This window comes from Rhinopithecus bieti, unplaced genomic scaffold (genome assembly GCF_001698545.2).
Source record: "Rhinopithecus bieti isolate Rb0 unplaced genomic scaffold, ASM169854v2 scaffold_2350, whole genome shotgun sequence".
NCBI classification, from domain to species: Eukaryota; Metazoa; Chordata; class Mammalia; order Primates; family Cercopithecidae; genus Rhinopithecus; species Rhinopithecus bieti.
The window spans coordinates 3,466,542-3,485,071 of record NW_016803902.1 but is presented as its reverse complement, the minus strand read 5'-3'; the positions used below and the strand labels follow the sequence as shown (position 1 = coordinate 3,485,071).

General features: G+C 36.3%; 1 protein-coding gene across 2 annotated transcripts in view; it reads right to left on the bottom strand.

Moving 5' to 3' along the window:
* Positions 1-6,389: 6,389 nt before the first annotated feature.
* The window catches only part of NELL1 (neural EGFL like 1), a 963,285-nt gene continuing 951,144 nt past the window's right edge, over positions 6,390-18,530 (bottom strand). For both annotated transcript variants that reach the window (XM_017858414.1, XM_017858423.1), the window contains 3 exons: positions 10,928-11,104; positions 8,485-8,709; positions 6,390-6,873 (listed from right to left, as the gene is read on the bottom strand). In XM_017858414.1, the coding sequence (XP_017713903.1) occupies positions 6,823-6,873; positions 8,485-8,709; positions 10,928-11,104 (453 nt within the window). In that variant the 3' untranslated portion in view covers positions 6,390-6,822. The remainder of the gene's footprint in view (positions 6,874-8,484; positions 8,710-10,927; positions 11,105-18,530) is intronic.

Sequence of the window (18,530 nt, the reverse complement as noted above, 5' to 3'; positions counted from 1 at the left end):
CTAGAATTATAGTAAAAATGCCAGTCCCTCAAAAACCAGAATGTAACTCAGATCTGCAACCCAGTCCAGACCATTTATCCTGAAAAAAAGACCTGCTCTAATATTCACTTATGCTACTTTATTCATCAGTATACTCTCTTTTTCAGTCTAGTTCTTCCGTTTTTCTGCCTTCTTATTTCAAGGAAAGTCTTCCTGTTTTTGCAGTCTTTTAAGACAACAGTAAGTCTTCCTCTCAAAATCTTTTCTGGCTATTCCATATGGCTTTAGCTTCAGAATCGCAAAACCTCTGTCCACGGCTGTATAAGGCAAGGTCATTTGCCCATTTCCTCATCAGTAAAATGTGGACTATTGTCTCCAACTTTTAGAATTGTTGTAAGCATGAATTGATACAACATTTGTGTAATGTTAAGTACAATTTCTGTCAAGTAGTAGAGTAGTTCTATATTAGTTTTCTTCCCTCAGCTCTGAGAACACAGAACCTGAGTGGGTTTGCCCATTAAACACTGATTTGATAATTAATTGAAGTGTAGTTGTTAGCCTAGAGTCTGTTTTCCCAATATAAAATGACCACATTTCTTCAAAATATCCAGAGGTGAATTATTTGCAACTCTTTTTTTTTTGCATGAAATGAAGGGAAGTCATGAGTAAATCTAAATGATAAACTATAGTAATAAATCTAATTGTACAATTAAGAGATGACAACTGATATGGTATAATACCATCAGGTATGCTACGGAAATTTATTCTTATCTTGGTAGGCAATTGTCTTTATAGGAGACACACAGAGAAGACAAGGAGATAATGTGACCACAGTGGCAGAAATTAGAGTAATGGGGCCACAACCCAAGGATTACCTGGAGTCATCTGAAGCTGAAAGATGTAAGAAGTATTTTCCCCTAGAGCTTCTGGAGGGACCATGGCCCTGCTGACACCTTGATTTCAGACTTCTAGACTCCAGAACTGTGAGAGAATAAATCTCTATTGTTTTAAGACACCAGGTATACGATGATATGTTACAGCAGCCACAGGAAACACAAGCTACTCTTAATTTTGATGCTCTCCACATTACATAGGGGTTCCCTTTTCACTCTCTTTAATTAGATTTTTTCTAGGTCTGCCTGTACCTGTATCCTCTGCATTTTTTCTTAAATGCTGAATAACAAAAATGAATGATGAGCACTCCTTTCTCAGTTGGACTGCAGCTACCAAGATGCTCTGTCATTGTTATGGAGAGGCTATTCTGGGCTTTCCTTTCTTTACCTCTCCAGGTGATGCCCCAAGAGCCTGCCAGCAGCTCCTATGCTTTCCAGTGACTTTGTCTATCTAGACTTCCCTGGTCTGCTTTGCTTGTCTGGTTGTGAATCAGAGTGAGGCTGGAACAGGGAAGATCTTGGGTCTGTCTGTCTTGCTCTTTCAACAAACTGCCATACAATTTAATCATCATCAGTATACCTATGAGAATTAATCCATGGTTGTTGTCTGGACAATGCACAGTTCTGATAACAAATAAGATATTTCAATCTTAAACCTTTTGAATGAGCACATACTACAAACACATCATTTGTTTCAGAAATGGAAATATTTATGGTGGCTGATGATGCCTTCCAACAGTAAGGTAGGATGCTGATGTTCCACTCACTTAAGAAGCAAGTGTTCTCCTTCTGGTAGAAATGAACTAATTACTAGAAATACCCACATTCATACTTTGCTGAAAACACAAAACACTGAATAAATTCTGGGGTTAGGTACCAATAAGTGCCATATAATTACAGTGAATGAAAAATGGGGGAAGAGTGCAGTGAGGATAAGGAGCAGAGTAACTGATTTATTGCCCTAAAACATTTGGAGTATTAGCTATCTTCTAGACTTTCCAGTGGCCCTAAACCAGGTCTGTGACAAATTGATCCCATGGGTCATATGAGTCCATAGACGTGTTTTGTACAGTATGGATTTACTCTTTCAAACCTGGATGAAAAATGTAAAACGCATCTCACACATTAAAATACAAATTTATGGCTTTTTTTGAAAAATTGGAAAGACTGAGCCTACATTCTCAACTGGCAATAGACAGCTAACAATCAATCAGTGGAGACCTTTGAGGTATGCACTCTTATTGGTGTTGCAGTTTTCATCACTCCCTCCATTAGGGACTTCTTTAAATCGCATTGTCCCTTATAATTTGATATGTTAAAATCTGTTCACAGCTTCTGTAACTCTGATTTCTAGTTTAGTTGTCTATTTATTAAATAAGTCATTTTCAAATGTCATATATGAAATTAGGTTAAAAAAATTCCCTAGGAATGCCTTGTTCACTAGACATCAGCTCTGTTTCCAATATTATTGAAGGTGATTTGATTTTGCATTTAAAAGAAACATTACCATTTCCTACACTTAAATTCATTTTGCTCATTACATTATTAAAACAACAGTGCTAAAATAGTATAAAAGTATGTAAATGTCCCTCTTAACGTTGTACATTTTTTATCATATGAGATTGGCATATCAACTGCCATTTAATCTAGATAAATGTTCATTTCCATGTGTTGAAATGTTTCTGATATTTGGCTTCTCAGTTCCTAAAATATCGATTTGCTGCCTCAAAAAATAAATATTTAATTTATTTTTTAAAAATTTAATAACTCCATGTGTTGAAAAGTTGCTGGAAATTATATAAATATCTTTTTTTTCTGGTAACCTAAATCATTTCTACCCAAAAGCTTTGCATTATATGCTGGACCCCAACTTGGAGAGTTAACGACTATATTCTAGTGCTGTTGTAGTAGTGGGGTTAGTTGTTACTGTTTCTAGATCAATCAAACAGATCCTCTTCTTCCTCTCTGTTTCATTATCCCAGTTTGAAACTATAGTATAAGATGACATCACAGTATTGAACTAGACAACTGATTATGATTGCAAAGGGCAAGAACTAAGAAATCAAATGAGGGTACTGAAGAGGCAGCAAATAAGTGTAAAGGCTCTCTTTTTGGTAGGCATTCTTCGAATTTATTTATGGGCATGTTATGTCATTTTTTATTGCTTTATGATAACTCAATCTAGATGTTAAATTTCTAAAGGAAACGATGATATGTTTTTATTCTTATATTCTTCCTAGGTATGTAATAGGAATTCCATAATGTTTACTGAATAGTAATTAAATATGAATTAATTCAAAGCTAAAAAATAGATTGTATAGACATGTAAGTCCCTGAAAGGGTGGGTAAATAAATGTGTAATTGTTTAATAGGTCCCCATTGATCTCAGAATGAACATGGGACTGGCCATCTCAGGACTATGGGCTGCAACATCTACTCCAGCCTTCCTCTTCAGCCTTGTATCATCTGTCCCTTCACTTACTGGCTTCTGGATCCACTTATGACCTTCAACACACTGCACTACTTTCCACCTTGCAGTCCTTTGCACTTATTTCTTTTGCCTGGAAAAGTATTTCCACAGCACTTTGCATGTATGGCTCTTTCCCATTCTCCAGGTCTCAGCTTGCCTACTACCCCCTTAGAGAGCTTTTCCTTCATCACTTCACCCTATATATAGTGAGATTATCCAGTTCCTCCCCAATTTTTCACTTCACAATTTTTTCCTAGTATTAATATAGCCAGTAGTTGTGTTTCTCACTTGATTATTTTCTAGCTTATTGTCAGTCTTTTACATATGAGGCTGCAAAAGCCATAAAGAGTAATTTTGTCTTATTCATCTCTGAATTTGCAGAGCCTGCCACACTACCACTGAATTAATAAAATAGTAAAGGGTGAATGAATAATAAAATCATAAAACAGGCAATACATATAGCCTCTTAATGCCAGATTTTATTGTATTCTGAGGAGTGTGTGTGTGTGTGTGTGTGTGTGTGTGTGTTCTAATCCTAAGAAAAGAAGTAGTTGCTTTTGGAAAATGTTTTTATTTTCCCTCAGTTATTTTCCTATAAAGCATAAGGTTGGGTGATTTGGTAAATGGTTCATTGCTATTATGGGTTTAGATATGCTATACGGTCTTTAAATACAAATGCTTCACATAACCCATTACCAGAATTTTAACAAAGGAAAGTCACAATCAGAAGGGACATAGAAAAAAGACAATAACAAATACTACACCTCATCCATGATTGTCTTTTAATGTCATCCATTAAAAAGGATTTTAGAAAGCTCACTTGGAAATGAAATGTGGAAACACATTTGGAATCCTTAGCAGAATGGCACAGGGAAAAAAGGTGTGGGTTGGGTGGTAGTTATAGGTCTATGACTAATTAGTTGTTAACTCTGCACAAGTCACTTAACCACTTGGAATGCTAGTTTCCTTTTTTGTAGGAGTGAAGGTGAAGAATTAGGTCAATAGCTTTCCAGCTGTGCGCTGTTGAAAGTTGTGAGCTGTGGTGGAGTGTGTGAAGCTGTTCCAGTTCCAACACCCACACCAATCAGAAAAACTCTGCTTTTAGTCAGTTTCCACATTGAAGGACTGAATACATTTGGATTTTTAAAATGAGTCTCGTGCTTAAGAATATTTGAAAACCACTAGAGTGGGTTTCCAATATCTCCTGATAGCTTTCTGATACTATGAAAAATTATGAATTCAATATTTGAAAGACTTAATTGAAAACCCACTGTATGGAAGGCACTATGCTAAATACTGATAGATGAAGACTGTACCCAATTAGTATATAATCTAACCTATAGCCTGTAGCCATATGTTTGTAACCATAATTCAAAGAAAATGTATTCTGAAAGTTCATACCAGTATTTAAGCACAGATCTATAAAGTTCAGAGTAGGGGAAGTTCCGGGAATGTGTGTACATATGTGTGTGTATTTATATATATATATATATATATTAATATAGCTTATTAGTGAGTATATACTTATATTGTTACATATGAGTAGATTTACAACTCTAATTAGGATGCTGAGCACCGAATAACTGGATACATCCATATGTAGCATATTCAATATACGAATATTATATGTAACTATATACACGACACTATATTCGTAAACAGAAACTGGATGTAACAAATGGGCAAAATTGTGTTCCATTAGACTGCATGTAGTTAATGTGTGGGAACTTTCTTCTTCCTCATATCCCACTGAATCACAAGCTTTTATGCTAATGCTATTAATAATAAGATTTAACACGAGATCATAGTTCGCCAATCCCTGACATATTCAGTCACAAATAATTCTTGTAGATGTCTTTGTTTTTTTCAGCAAAAATTGAAAGGATTTTTTTAATTGTTGTAAATATTTTCAAAAAGTGATATTAAAATTCTCTTCAAGGTTTCATTTAGGGAATTAAAATAAAACAGATGTGTTCTAATTTACCATATTATATCAGTCTTTGTCAACTATAGTATTGCAATTGCTGTTATCATAATTCAATACATAAAATTGATTTTATGTAGTGAACTTCATCTTCACAAAAAATATTGGGTATCATTTCCACTGGACAAATACCAATGAATAATAGTTGTCTAAGTGTGTAATTTTAAATTAATAATTTGGCTAATATTTGATATTTAAATTTTTTTTAGCATGACTGACTTAACAAGTTAGGTCTTTTTTTAAGTTGATGAGTGAATGGGAATCCACAAACCAACTTAATTCAGAGTAATGATGAATTCAAGAGCTGTAGGTATCACAAACCACTGAGATGTGATTTCCCTGAAACTACAACCCAAGCTTGAATTCTCAGCTCAGATAAAATGTCATTTGCACATTTTATTCATTTTGTAAAACTTAATAACTGAAAATTCTTAAAAGTACGGCATTGGCTCAAGTGAAAACATTCACTGTTCTAAAATAACTTCTGAGTATACAAATAGATTTTCTTAAAGGTGTCTCCCTCATGTATATGAGAGGCAATGTAGTTAAGTAGAAAAAAACACTGAACAGGAATTAGGAGACTTGATTACCAATCCCAACACACTGTAAATCAACTAGTTCTAAACAAATTAGTTGACTGGAACTCCTTAATTCACACTTCTGTAATATAGGGACAATACTTCTGACAGGTACTATGATTATAACTTTATTAATAACTAACTGTGATGCTTTATAAATGATCAAGTACTGCATAAATCTGACACAAAGGTAATTTTGCTTTCGAAGCCAAGAAAGGCTTTAAGCATTGCTGCTTCTAAATTGCGAGTTAATTTTTTTTTTTTTTTTTTGCAAAAGAGACAAGAGTTCTCTTTAAAAGAATTCTTTGTTGTTGGTCCTTCCCTTCTTTGTCATACTTGGCTTCAGCCTGTTTAAGCTGAATGAGTAGGCATTTAAGAAGGTTCAACACTTTGAAATGTATGTATAATGCAATTGGACTCTACATATTATTTTCATCAAAACATTTTACAAGGATCTCAGCACTAAGTATACAGTAGATGGGACAAAAATCACAACAGGCAACTTTATTTTAGAATTTGATCCATAAATCAACAAAATAAATAAAAGGAGCTGAGTCTCTATTATGTTAGTACACAAAATAAGCCAAAAAATACATCAACATTTACCATGAGATCATTTAAATGTGTTTGCAAATGATCTGATAAGGGAAACATGATTTACAACACGGGAAACTTCTTTTAACAACCATTGACTTAAATGGACTGCACTGTAGGTCACCTAGACTAGGTTAGCAAGAATGAGCAAAGTGGTAGGTCCAAAAGGCAACCTCCAAACACCTTCCCCAGATGGAAACTTTGGCAATTGTCTGTGGTTAAAAAAAACAAACAAAAAAACCCGCAAAACCACCAATTCCTATTCTTAATCACGTTGGATGGTCATTTTGTCCATTCTTCTGCGATGAGTCCATTTTAAATACTTCAATTATTTTGAAGACACTCCAAATCCACAGAACAACAGACTCTTCCATTCTGTGCATCAAAGAAACATGTGTTAGCCAGTTGAGACACAGAATATAAATTCATTAGCAGTCTGCAATTTTTATACTCAAAACAAGCTTCTGCATTTTGAGGCAAACTTCAAGAAGTTTATAAAACTTCAAGAAGTCATATAAAAATGACTAGAAAAAACTGCTAGGAAAAAAACCAGAGAAAGGGTAGAAAGGAAGGAAGGACTGACCAGACCCTCCAGGGTACTGCTCACTGGGATTCTGCTAGCAGTGCAATTTCACACACCACCTGCACTCAATCCCTGCTTAGGAGACCTCCCTGGGATTTCCAACTTTTCACACGACCTGTTTCTGTACTTATTCCAAGTGAGATTCTTTCCATAAATCCTAAAAGATAGCAATTTGTCATTTAAGAAGCTATTTGAAAGTACCTCTAACAATCTGCAGGCGAGTCCAAGATGGGGTCCAGTAAGGTTTACATAAAATCTCTCATGGTGACTATGAAGGGGATAGTGCATATTTGGGTACACAAATACTTTTAAATTCATTAAAAAATAATTTTATGTACTAATATAAATATACCTTTATAATTCCATATAATTATCAAATAAGTAACAGAGGTCTCCATGTATCTTGATCATTTAGTTCTTTGGTGCTGAAGGTACAAATGGGACCATGGACCGTTTCCTATATGAGGTCTGATAGTATCCTTTTTCTGTTGGGGCTACATCTTAAGATGATACTTTCCCAGAAAAACAAACAAACAAAAAAAATCTACATTTAAAACAGCATAAAGAGGCAAGCTGGGAAGCTTCCACTGATGCCTGAAGCTGAGCCAAGGTTTGATGGGACCAAGTAGACTCCTAGTTTTAACATGTTTGATCATGGGAATCTTAAACAGATGTTTTGGCAGAGATTTGACACTAACTAATGATTGTTCCAAATCAGCTACCACTCCAGCTCTTCATGAGCTTTGAAGGGAGAGAATGGTCAGTTTTTTAATCTTAATGACACATGAGGATGTCCATGAAAACTCCTCCAAAAAGACAGGGAAATAATCACTGCTAATGAAATGCTATAGCAAGAGCTGCGGGTCCCCACCTTAGGCACTCTGATAATTAAACAAAACAACTTGAGAGGACTTTTTTTTTTCCTAACATTGATGGTTTAATAAAAGAACTTGAAACTTTTCCAGAATGAAAGGAAGTTGACTGGTTTCCTTCCTTCCTCCCTCTTTCCCTCCCTCCTTCCCTCTCTCCCTCCCTCCTTTCCTCTTTCCCTCCCTCCCTTCCTTCTTTCTTCTTCCCTGCCTTCCTTCTTTTTTTCCTTTTTATTTAATATGCAGGTCAAAAGAGCCTAAATCGGCCATAATTCAGCCTAGAATGAATTGTCAAAATTCTGTAGTTCAAAGGCAGGAGCAATTCTTATATTTCATGCTCATTTGGAATTTGCCTTTTTACAGGTGCAGCTATGATATATTGATACACATTAAATTCCTATCAGAAGTAAATTTATGCCAGAGTTTCCACCATGTCCAGTGAACCTGTGCATTCAGAAACATCAGGAGTGGACCTCCTGCAAGTGTTTTCTGGCAATCGTTCAAGGCTTCAACATCCACAGAACATTCAATTACCTTGCATTTACAGGTTGTGCAGGGAGATCCAGCCATCGTCCACACTGAGCCACTAAGCCTTGAAACACCATAGCTGTCCAGGCAAGTTTTTCTGATGTCATAGGCGATGTTATCAGCTAGGCAGGGGTCACTGACGCAGCGGGGACAACACTCCCCTTCTAGGATAGCTGTGTACTCACAGCTCAAGTTGGGGCAAGTGAGTGGCCAGCAATCTACCTCTCCTTCCTGTAGAGGAAAAGCAAAAAAAGTCTCATTATTGTTCCTATGCGTAAGTTTATTCCCAAGTCACATAAGGGGAATGAGAGCACAGTAATTCTCATCACTGAATGTTTCTAGTTGACACCATTGAGGATATAATACACTTCCTCCTTGAAGACCTACTATAGGTCTCACTTCTTTCAGAATGCTTTTGCCGACCGTCTATACTGCAGTACACAGAAAGATCTAGGTGAGCTTCTTTGTGTGCTGCCTATAATTATTTTAACATGATACTTATAATCATATCGTAATCAGTACAATTCCACATTAAGTTTTGAGCTTTCAGGCTTTGGGCTTTTTACTTGCTATCATGTTTAGCACAGTTTTGGTCATTAAATTATAAGATACTGTCTAGTATATAAAGAGCAACGAGTTTCTCGTAAGGTCAAAAGCAGAACCTGAAGCACTATAATATTTCAATCAGATTTAAAGTTAAGATTGGGTAATGTCAAGAGAACCATTTCAGAATGGTTTTGAATATAACGTGTCCACTGAACTTTCTAGATTGGAGTTCAAATGGAGCCTCTGTGTGTCTCAGCATCTGGCATCTGTGGCTTCACTGAGCTGCCCACAATAAAACTATTTCACTATGCATCTTCTTCCTCTGCTATCATGAATTACAATCTATGGCATAATACCTCATAGTGTATGGTAACTTGTTTAATTGTTCAGTCATCTCCATAAGACTATGGGCTTTGTGTAGGTATAGGCCATGTGTATCTTGCTCACTGTTACATCATACAAATTCTGGCACATGAAAAGTCTTGACAAATATTTATTAAGCATGACCCACATTATTCTCAAGTAATTCATAAGTTATGTGTTTAACAGCTTCAGTTTTCCTGAGAAATATTCATCTCAGGGGCTGGGATGGAAGAGGATATACTTCTGAAATTCTATCTATGAAAATTTCATGCATAAAATTAATACCAATTATTCTGGATGCCTGATGATTAGCTTCTTGGAAAAGAAATACAATTTGCTAGTCTAACAGGGAAACTAATTCTACAGTTGTATTGATTTGTTTGTCCTTTGGTGGGAGTTTTAAAAAATGACTACAATTTTTATTTATCTGAGTCTTACTTCTCAGTTGTAGGAGTGATTAAGAAAGACATACTCTGTTAAGATTATCTGCACATTCACCTGAAGATTTTTAAAAATCTGATGGAAATGTAGAGCATAATTTATCTGAATGCTTGTTTTCATACAGTACCCATAAAAGGAGAATCATTCATGTCAGCAAATGTTAAACTGTGGACACCCAGCTAATAATATCCATTATGAATCAACTCAGAATGTTCCATGGTTGTGACTTCACATATGGGACATCACATTCCATGCCAATGTGTCCTAAAAGTCTTTCCATTGCTAGAAATCTTTGTGATATCATTTGAGACTGAAAGAACCCGGTCAAGAAATTAAGCCTTTTCTCTGGACTTTCTCAAATCTAATTATTCCATTAGTAGCCCTATATTAATATTTATAACAACCATCATTTTTTTCTTTTTAAACACGTAGTATCTGAAAAGATTTTTCAAGGTAGGAATTACTAACAATAGTCGCTACCATACACTAAGTACCTTCTCTGAGCCAAGTACTGTATTTGTCCTTCTTACATATCTTGTAATCTTCATAACAGCCCATTCTTTCCCGCAGATGTACTCACACACCTGTATCCACTTGAGGAAAGAATAGTAAAATGCTAGGACTTACTCAAGGTAACCATGTTAAGCTAGCATGTGGGAGGACCAGGTTTAGATTCTAGGTCTCTATGATTAAATCTCTGATATTTCTACTATATTTTGTTACCTCTTATATTGAAATCTTTAAGGGTTATGGCACAGAAATGAAAGATTTAGCTCTGTCAGGACTACAAGTAACTAGTCAAGGTTTTGAAAGCTTCCTTTCTTGCAGAGATTTTTCTTGATCTTGATTTCTTATTAGTAATAGCTGTAAACTGTCATTGTTTGGGTCACATCTGTCCCATAAATATGTGCTTTTTACTTTGTACAGTGTTTCAAATACAACCTGAATATCTTTAATCAGAGAACATGACCCTTAGCCACAGGACCCCCAGAGCTCCCTGTATAGTATTATGAAAAAAGGGGAACTAGGTCCCACAGACAACTGAATTTGTAACCTCTTTCAGAGTAAAGGCTCAATGCCCTGCAGGAAGCCAACATACCAGACACCGACATTGCTGACAGCTATGGGTCCAATTGTCTCCACTTCGATACAGCTTGTGACCATTTTGGTCTAAACATTGACTTGTGACCCTGGTGTCACATTCTGGGCAACAGAAAAGGTCAGCACTTGGATTCTGGCAATCACAAGCTGTCCGTCGGCAGAATATCTTGCCATCCTGTTTAGAAATGAAGTTAAGGAGATTTCATCATTTAGGATATGATGGGCAGCTACACTATGAGAACTGAACTTCTTGGATTCTTAGTCATCCCCTGGCCACCTCTCATTCTGTTCAAAACTGAAGCATGCATGTGTGTTCACACAAACACACCCTTTCTTTCCCTGATTTTGCTTGCAGAGCAGAAAAAATAAAAATAGGAACATTTCTAAGTTTAACAAAAAGTCAACATGTTTTTTGAAAATCTTTTCAAAAGGGTTCTTAAAATCATATTTCTAAGTAAGAATTATAAGTAAGCAGCTAAAAATGCATATATGATCAATAAGTCATTTGAGTGGAAAATCATGCTCCTGTATTTCCATGATACCACTTAACATATTCAAATACATTCATCTAACTATATCCCTGTCCCAACTGTGAAAGAAAGTCTGATTATGCCCTCTATACAGAAGAAGTAACTTAAACCCAGAGAGGCTAAACCAGTTACCCAAGATGGCATAGGTAGGTAGTGATTCTCCAAGCAGCACCACCAACTGTTATGGTCTCAAAATCTTCTTCGGCAAGACCGCCTTAAAGTTGTGTACTACAGGGGGGTATAATCAGGTGTCTCTTTCCATCTTATGGCAGTTCTCCATATTGTAAGCACAGTACAATTTTTGAAGTATTAGCTCTGAGGACTCATAGTTATAAAAAATTGAAAGTCAGCAGCACTTCAGCAGTAAGACTAAACATTTTGCAATGTGTCTTTTTTTATACATCTGTTGCTTACAGTAATTTCTTAAACAATGTTCTTCATTGCTGAAAATTTAAGGTAAGCTCTGTCATCACCATTCATGGTTAAAACTAATTTGTTGAGTATTTTAAAAAAATCAAAGAGTCTCAGGGCTGGAAGGTACCTTAAAGAACACATAACTAAGCCTCCTGACCTACAGCTGAATCCTCTTTACAGCAGCTGTATTCAAAAGTGTTCAAGTCTGTGCTTGAGGCTCTCCAGTCTTGAATTCATCACTACGGAGAGAATTCGGTGTGCATCTCTGTACATGTTACAAAGTAAAAAATCAGACTTCTCATTACTTCTATCCATTGATCTGAATCCATACCTTCGGTAATAATAGAACTCCAAACACTCTGCCATATTTCAATTCTTCAGTTTTTAGAAGACAGCTCTTATGTATTCACTGAGATGTTTCACTTCTGGGTAAACACCTCTAATTTCTTGACCAGTTCCCATCATTTATAATCCTTTCACTGTCATAGTTGCCTTCTCTTTCAACAGTTTTAAGTATATATCATCATCATCATCATCATCATCATCATCATCATATTCTACCATACACTTAATGCTTATCTGGTGTTATATATTGTGCAGAGGCATTTACATGCATGATCACATTTAATCCTGATATTTTGTGGAATATGTATATATATCTCTTTCTCAAATGAGGTAGCTGAGAGAGAACTAAATAGAATTATTCAGTAACGGTCTTTGAAGAAAGAGTGAATTGAGTTTCGTGCTCACCTTTTTTTAAACGTTGTACTTTCTTTAATGCAGGCTTTTTTCAATAAAGTCATGTGCCACACAATGAAATTTTGGTCACTGACATACTACACATACAAAGGTGATCCTATAGAATTTTAATGAAGCTGAAAAATTCCTGTCACCTAGTGACATCGCAGCCATTATATAATGCAGTGCATTACTCACACACGTGTTCGTAATGATGTCTGTGTAAACAAGCCTACTGAGCTGCCAGTTGTATAAAAATATATCACCTACAGTCATTTACAGTACATACTGCTTGATAATGATAAATGGTTAGCTTACTGGTTTATGTATTTAGTATACTATCTTTTTAAATTATTATTTTAGAATGTATTCTTTCTACTTATAAAAAAAGAGATAACTAAAACAGCCTCAGGCAAGTCCTCAGGAGGTATTCCAGAAGAAGGCATTGTTATCATAAGAGATGACAGCTCTGTGGGTATTATTGTCCCTGGAGACCTTCCAGTGGGACAACACATGGAGGAAAATACGGAGGTGAAAGACAGTGATATTGATAATCCTGACCCTGTGGAGACCTAGGTTAAGGTGTGTTTTTGTGTCCTAGTTTGAAAAAAATGTTTAATAAGTTTTAAAAAATTAAAATAGAAAAGATTATAGAATAATATAAAGAAAATATTTTGTACAATGTGTTTGTTTTAAACTAAGTGTCATTAGACAAGAGTCAAAAGTTACAAAATTAAAAGCTTATAAAGTAAAAAAGGTACAATAAGCTAAGGTTAATTTATTGAAGAAAAAAATTGTTTTTCAAAATTTGGTGTAGCCTAAGTTTACAAGGTTCATAAAGTCTACAGAAGTGCACAGTAATATCCTAGGCCTTCACATGCACCCAACATTCACTCACTGACTCACCTACTGCAACTTCTAGTCCCGTAAACTCCATTCATGGTACGTGTTCTATACAGGTATACCATTTTTCATCTTTTATGTGTATTTTTACTGTACCTTTTCTATGTTTAGACATACAAATACTTACCACTGTGTTACAGTTGCCTACAATATTAAGTATAGTATCATGCTGTCCAGGTTTATAGCCTAGAAGCAATAGACTATACCAAATAGCCTAGGTGTGTAGTAAGCTATTCCATCTAGGTTTGTTTAAATATACTCTATGATGTTGATACAGTGAGGAAAAAGCCTAATGACTCGTTTCTTAGAATGTATCCCTGTCATTAAGTGAGGCATGACTGTATTTGCTTTCTTTGACTGAGCCATAGTGTTGGCTAATATTGAGCTTAATGAAGACTAAAACCTCATTAAGCCCTATCTCATCTTGTGCAGTTGGCTGTTTAGGGGCAGCCACTATACAACTTGATGTTTATCTCTGTTGCATTTCATATTGTTAGATCCATTTCATCTCTCCTTCCTGTCATAATGTTTTGCAAATGCTATTTCTGTCATCTACTATAGCTCACCCTCCTTCACAGCTTAGTGACATCTGAAAACTTGATGGACTTGCCCTCAGGGTCTTTATCTACTTTATCCACAACAACGCTGAATAATCAGACAGAGCTTGCTGAGATATTTAGTGTCAGCTAAAGTGGAAACCTTAAAAGCTTTATATCCTTTAAGGAGAATTGAAAGGAGACATGCCAGCTACATATATAACAACAGGTTGAAAAATTCATTGTGTGCATTGGCTCTTTTACTGTACAAATAACAAGAAATCATGGTGTTCCAAAAATATCAAGAGATGAAAGATTATACACACACATATACATTTGCATGCATATGCAAACATGTACATAGAGAGAAAGCAAGAGAGTCTATATTTTAGCAAGTGAACTGAATCAGAGAATCCAGCTAGTCAGGACAAGGAAGTGTCCTGATCCTAGGAATTTTCCAACAATAGGTCTTTGGTTTACAGCTCATATATTTTTAACTCATATTTTTAACTCATACAGCTCATATTATTTTAACTCACTAATATATTTTGCTTGTGTCACCATGGCCCCAAATGACTCCCTGAAGACTTACTTTTACCAACAAAAACTAAGCAAAGTAATGATAGCTACAACATAAAACCATTTGATCAGCTCAGCTTCCAATGGCACACTATCACTCTTCCCAAGTGTAGAAGGATCATGCCTTGGGAACCAGCATGGCTGTGTCTGTAGCCGGCATCAAACAAAGGGATAAATTCTTTCAGAAGAGGTTACTGCACAACAGGCTATGAGACTCGATAAGAATGTCAGTTTTCTTCTCGCGTGCTGATTAAAAGAACGAATAAGAATAAATGGATAGCCTCCAGGGTTAGTACAAAATAAAGCAATTTCACATCTCATCAATTATGTGAAAACGCCAAATAGGACCCTCTTAGCTTCTAACGTGTTTCAGAACAATGGCAATGTTCACTTTCCCTTTGAATTACAGGGTAACTGTCAAGAAAATCATTTTTAATAATGAAAATGTCACAGGTGGCTCCATTAATACAATGAGAATGCCATTACAAAGCATCAGCTCACAGAGCACAATTGTACTAGAAACTAAATTTGGGGAGAGTATGGATCCCACTGATGATAAGTAATCCTTTTGTCAGAGATCTTTGAGGCTCTTTCCAGAGCTTGATCTCTATCCCATGGGTGCTTTGAACAATCCCGACTTATATGCCAAAGATGTATTTTCGCAATCTTCTGCCACAGAAACTGTTTTGATGCAATTTTATACTGCAAGTTCAATGATAAGCAATTAATTACTATTGTAATAGTTAAAATGCTTCTGAATTTTAAAAAGCAGGGAAATAAACTTTCCTATCAAATAAAAAATATTTTTTTCTTATGCCATGGAAAAATTATAGTTTTTTGCTATTAATTATAAATTTTAATACTGAATAGTCAACACACTGATATATTTACTCCAGATTACATAATATCACTCATGTTTTTTTCTGCCATAGAGTTTTGAAACTTTTAAATCAAGAAGGTAGACATAGGTCAGATTATTTCTGTAAAACAGTAATATAAACTTTGGGTTGAAAACTGATGCCCACGGTCCAAATTCAACCTGATGCCTGTTTTTGTAAATGAAGTGTTACTGGAACACAAGTTCCCTTGTCGATTTACATTTTGCCTGTGGGTCTTTTTCACACTGCAATGGCAGAATTGAGTATTTGGGACATTTTTTTTTTTTTTTCACACTGCAATGGCAGAATTGAGTATTTGGGACAGAAGCTTTATGGTCTACAAAACATGAAATATTTACAACATGACCCTTTAAAGAAAAAAACCTTGCTGATGCCTGATATATAGACTATGAAATTAGGTCTGGTAATCTAGATGCACCTATTCTACTTTCTCACATACAAATTGAGCTGTGATTTCCAATCTTGTTACAAAGTATTAATTTTGTTTTCAGGTCACAGTCCACAAACTAGTCCCTTAGTCCTAACACCTGGGGTAGAAACACATTTAGCAGTCATTTTATCCAGTTATCTCATTTTAATGAAGAGGAAACTAAGCCCAGAGAGGGAAATGCCTTTTCCATGTAGAAAACTCATAACAAAACAGAAACTTATCCCTAATCTGAACTTTCATAACAATGATTTTCCACTATGATGCACCTTTGCATCATGAGGAGGCTAGGGGATAGAAAAAACTAATCTTAGATAAAGTGATACCAGAAGGATTCTTGGGGCAAAGGTTTTCAAAGAGGCAGCCCTCAAACCAGCAGCATTACTATCTCCTGGGTACTACTGAAAATTGCAAATTCTTGCACCCCCACCCCTCCCCAGATCTACTGAACCAGAAAATACTGAGGGTAGAGTCAGTGATCAAAGTTTCACAAACCCTGGAGGTGATTCTGGTGCAAAGCTTCAAAATCATTGATGGAGAAACAACATCACCTAGTGAGATGGGGAGGTAGCATGGTGTAACATTCAAGCTCCTGCAAAGACAAAGCAGGGTTTTGAAGTACCACAGGAGAAAGAGTCTGGGAAACGGAAAGAGACACCCTGTTCCTTTACAGGACCCCTAGAGTTTTGAGTGCCAAATGAAACCTACCAATAAGTTCCTCTTTCCAAGCAAAAGAAACACAATCTTACAGCTTGCACAGCTAACTCCAACCATCAAAACCACCATAGATAAGAATATATTTATAATGCTGCTAGTTGGGTTCAAAGAGCAAAGTAAAGCATTTTTATGAGCAGTTTTCTGGAATTCAGAGAGGTTACTTCTATCCTGGCCCCAGGCACAGGCCAGACTCTTCCCTGGCTGCTTCCTGTGAGTAAGTGCTATTCTTAGGAAGGCAGGACCAGTGTGCTGACTGCTCCTTGTAGATCAGATTCTTTCCTCCTTGCCAGAAAGGGATACATGAGTGCTTTTGAGAGCATCCCTGGCATGACCATCTTCAGTTTCTGGGAACAGGTTTATATAAACCAGGTCAGATGGCCATGATTCCAGACAATCTCATGGAAAAGGTCTTCTCCACTTTGCCTTTCCTTTCCACAGTAATTCGTCCCTGACTTTATCATAACATGGAAGTTTACTGGCTATTTATGGTATCCCTTTCCCTACTCCTCTCTAACCCCCAGAAAAATTCAAGAACTAACGCTGCTCAAGTCTTTAGTATTATTGTTTTCAAGATGAATGCTACTCACATTTTTTAACTGTATGAAATCATAGAAACACTATCTGGCCTTCATAATTTGCTGTCTTCCTCCCACTAGATTATCCAGTTACTACTCATAATAGGATAGGTGTAGGTATAAGTGTACATGTAGGTATAGATGTAGTAGCATACAAGCCCAACTTGCAGACCCTGGTTCTTACGCTTATCAATGGCACCTGAATTCTATTCACCTGAGAAAATGGGCAGCTATGTCTCAAACTTGCTAGTCATGAGCTTTTTTTTTTGCCCAGAGAATAGGGAAGACATTACCACAGACACTAAGTCTCTAGCAACATCAGTCATCAGGACCCATTTTTCACTTCTGCATTTTCTCCCATTAGATGTTACTTCTCCATCCCTCTTTCAAGTTTTCATCTTTACTCCTCTGAACCTTTACCTCAGCCTAAGTGATTTCTTTCTAGTTAGCTTTTATCTGCTCAGGTCATCCATCATTCTGTCAATCAGACCTTGATTGGGCCCTGCCAATTCCAAATGTAAACTCTCTTATGATCATTTGCTGCCCACAGGATGAAGTCTAAATTCCATGGCCTGGCTCTGTCTTCAGCCTTAATCTCCCAGCTCATCAGTGACTATACCCTTCTTATACTCTTTTTGCTCTTGATATTTTAAGCTCATCATTCACTTCATATTTCTAACACAACATACATTCTTACACTTCTGCATCTTTGCTCTTACAGTTCCCTTTTGTTTGGGATTCACCTTCCCCTACATCTCTACTTGATTAAATTCCTCATCCTTTAAGGTCCCCTTCAAAGATCACCTCCTCTATGAAAGGCTTTCCCTATTCGCTTCTGCATCTTCCCAGAGTAGAGCATTCAGTTGTCCCTCAGTATATCTGGGGGATTGGTTCGAGGACCTCTGCACAGATACCAGAATCTGCAGATGTTCAAGTCCCTTATATAAAATGGCATAGTGTTTGCATATAACTGCACAGTATTGCAAACCACCTATGCATATCCTCCCATATGCTTTAAATCATCTCTAGACTACTAATAATACCTAATAGGATGTTAATGAAATATTTCATTATTTTCTTTTTTTTTTTTTTATTATACTTTAAGTTCTAGGGTACATGTGCATAACGTGCAGGTTTGTTACATATGTATACTTATGCCATGTTGGTGTGCTGCACCCACCAACTCGTCAGCACCCATCAATTCATCATTTATATCATGTATAACTCCCCAATGCAATCCCTCCCTCCTCCCCCCTCCCCATGATAGGCCCCAGTGTGTGATG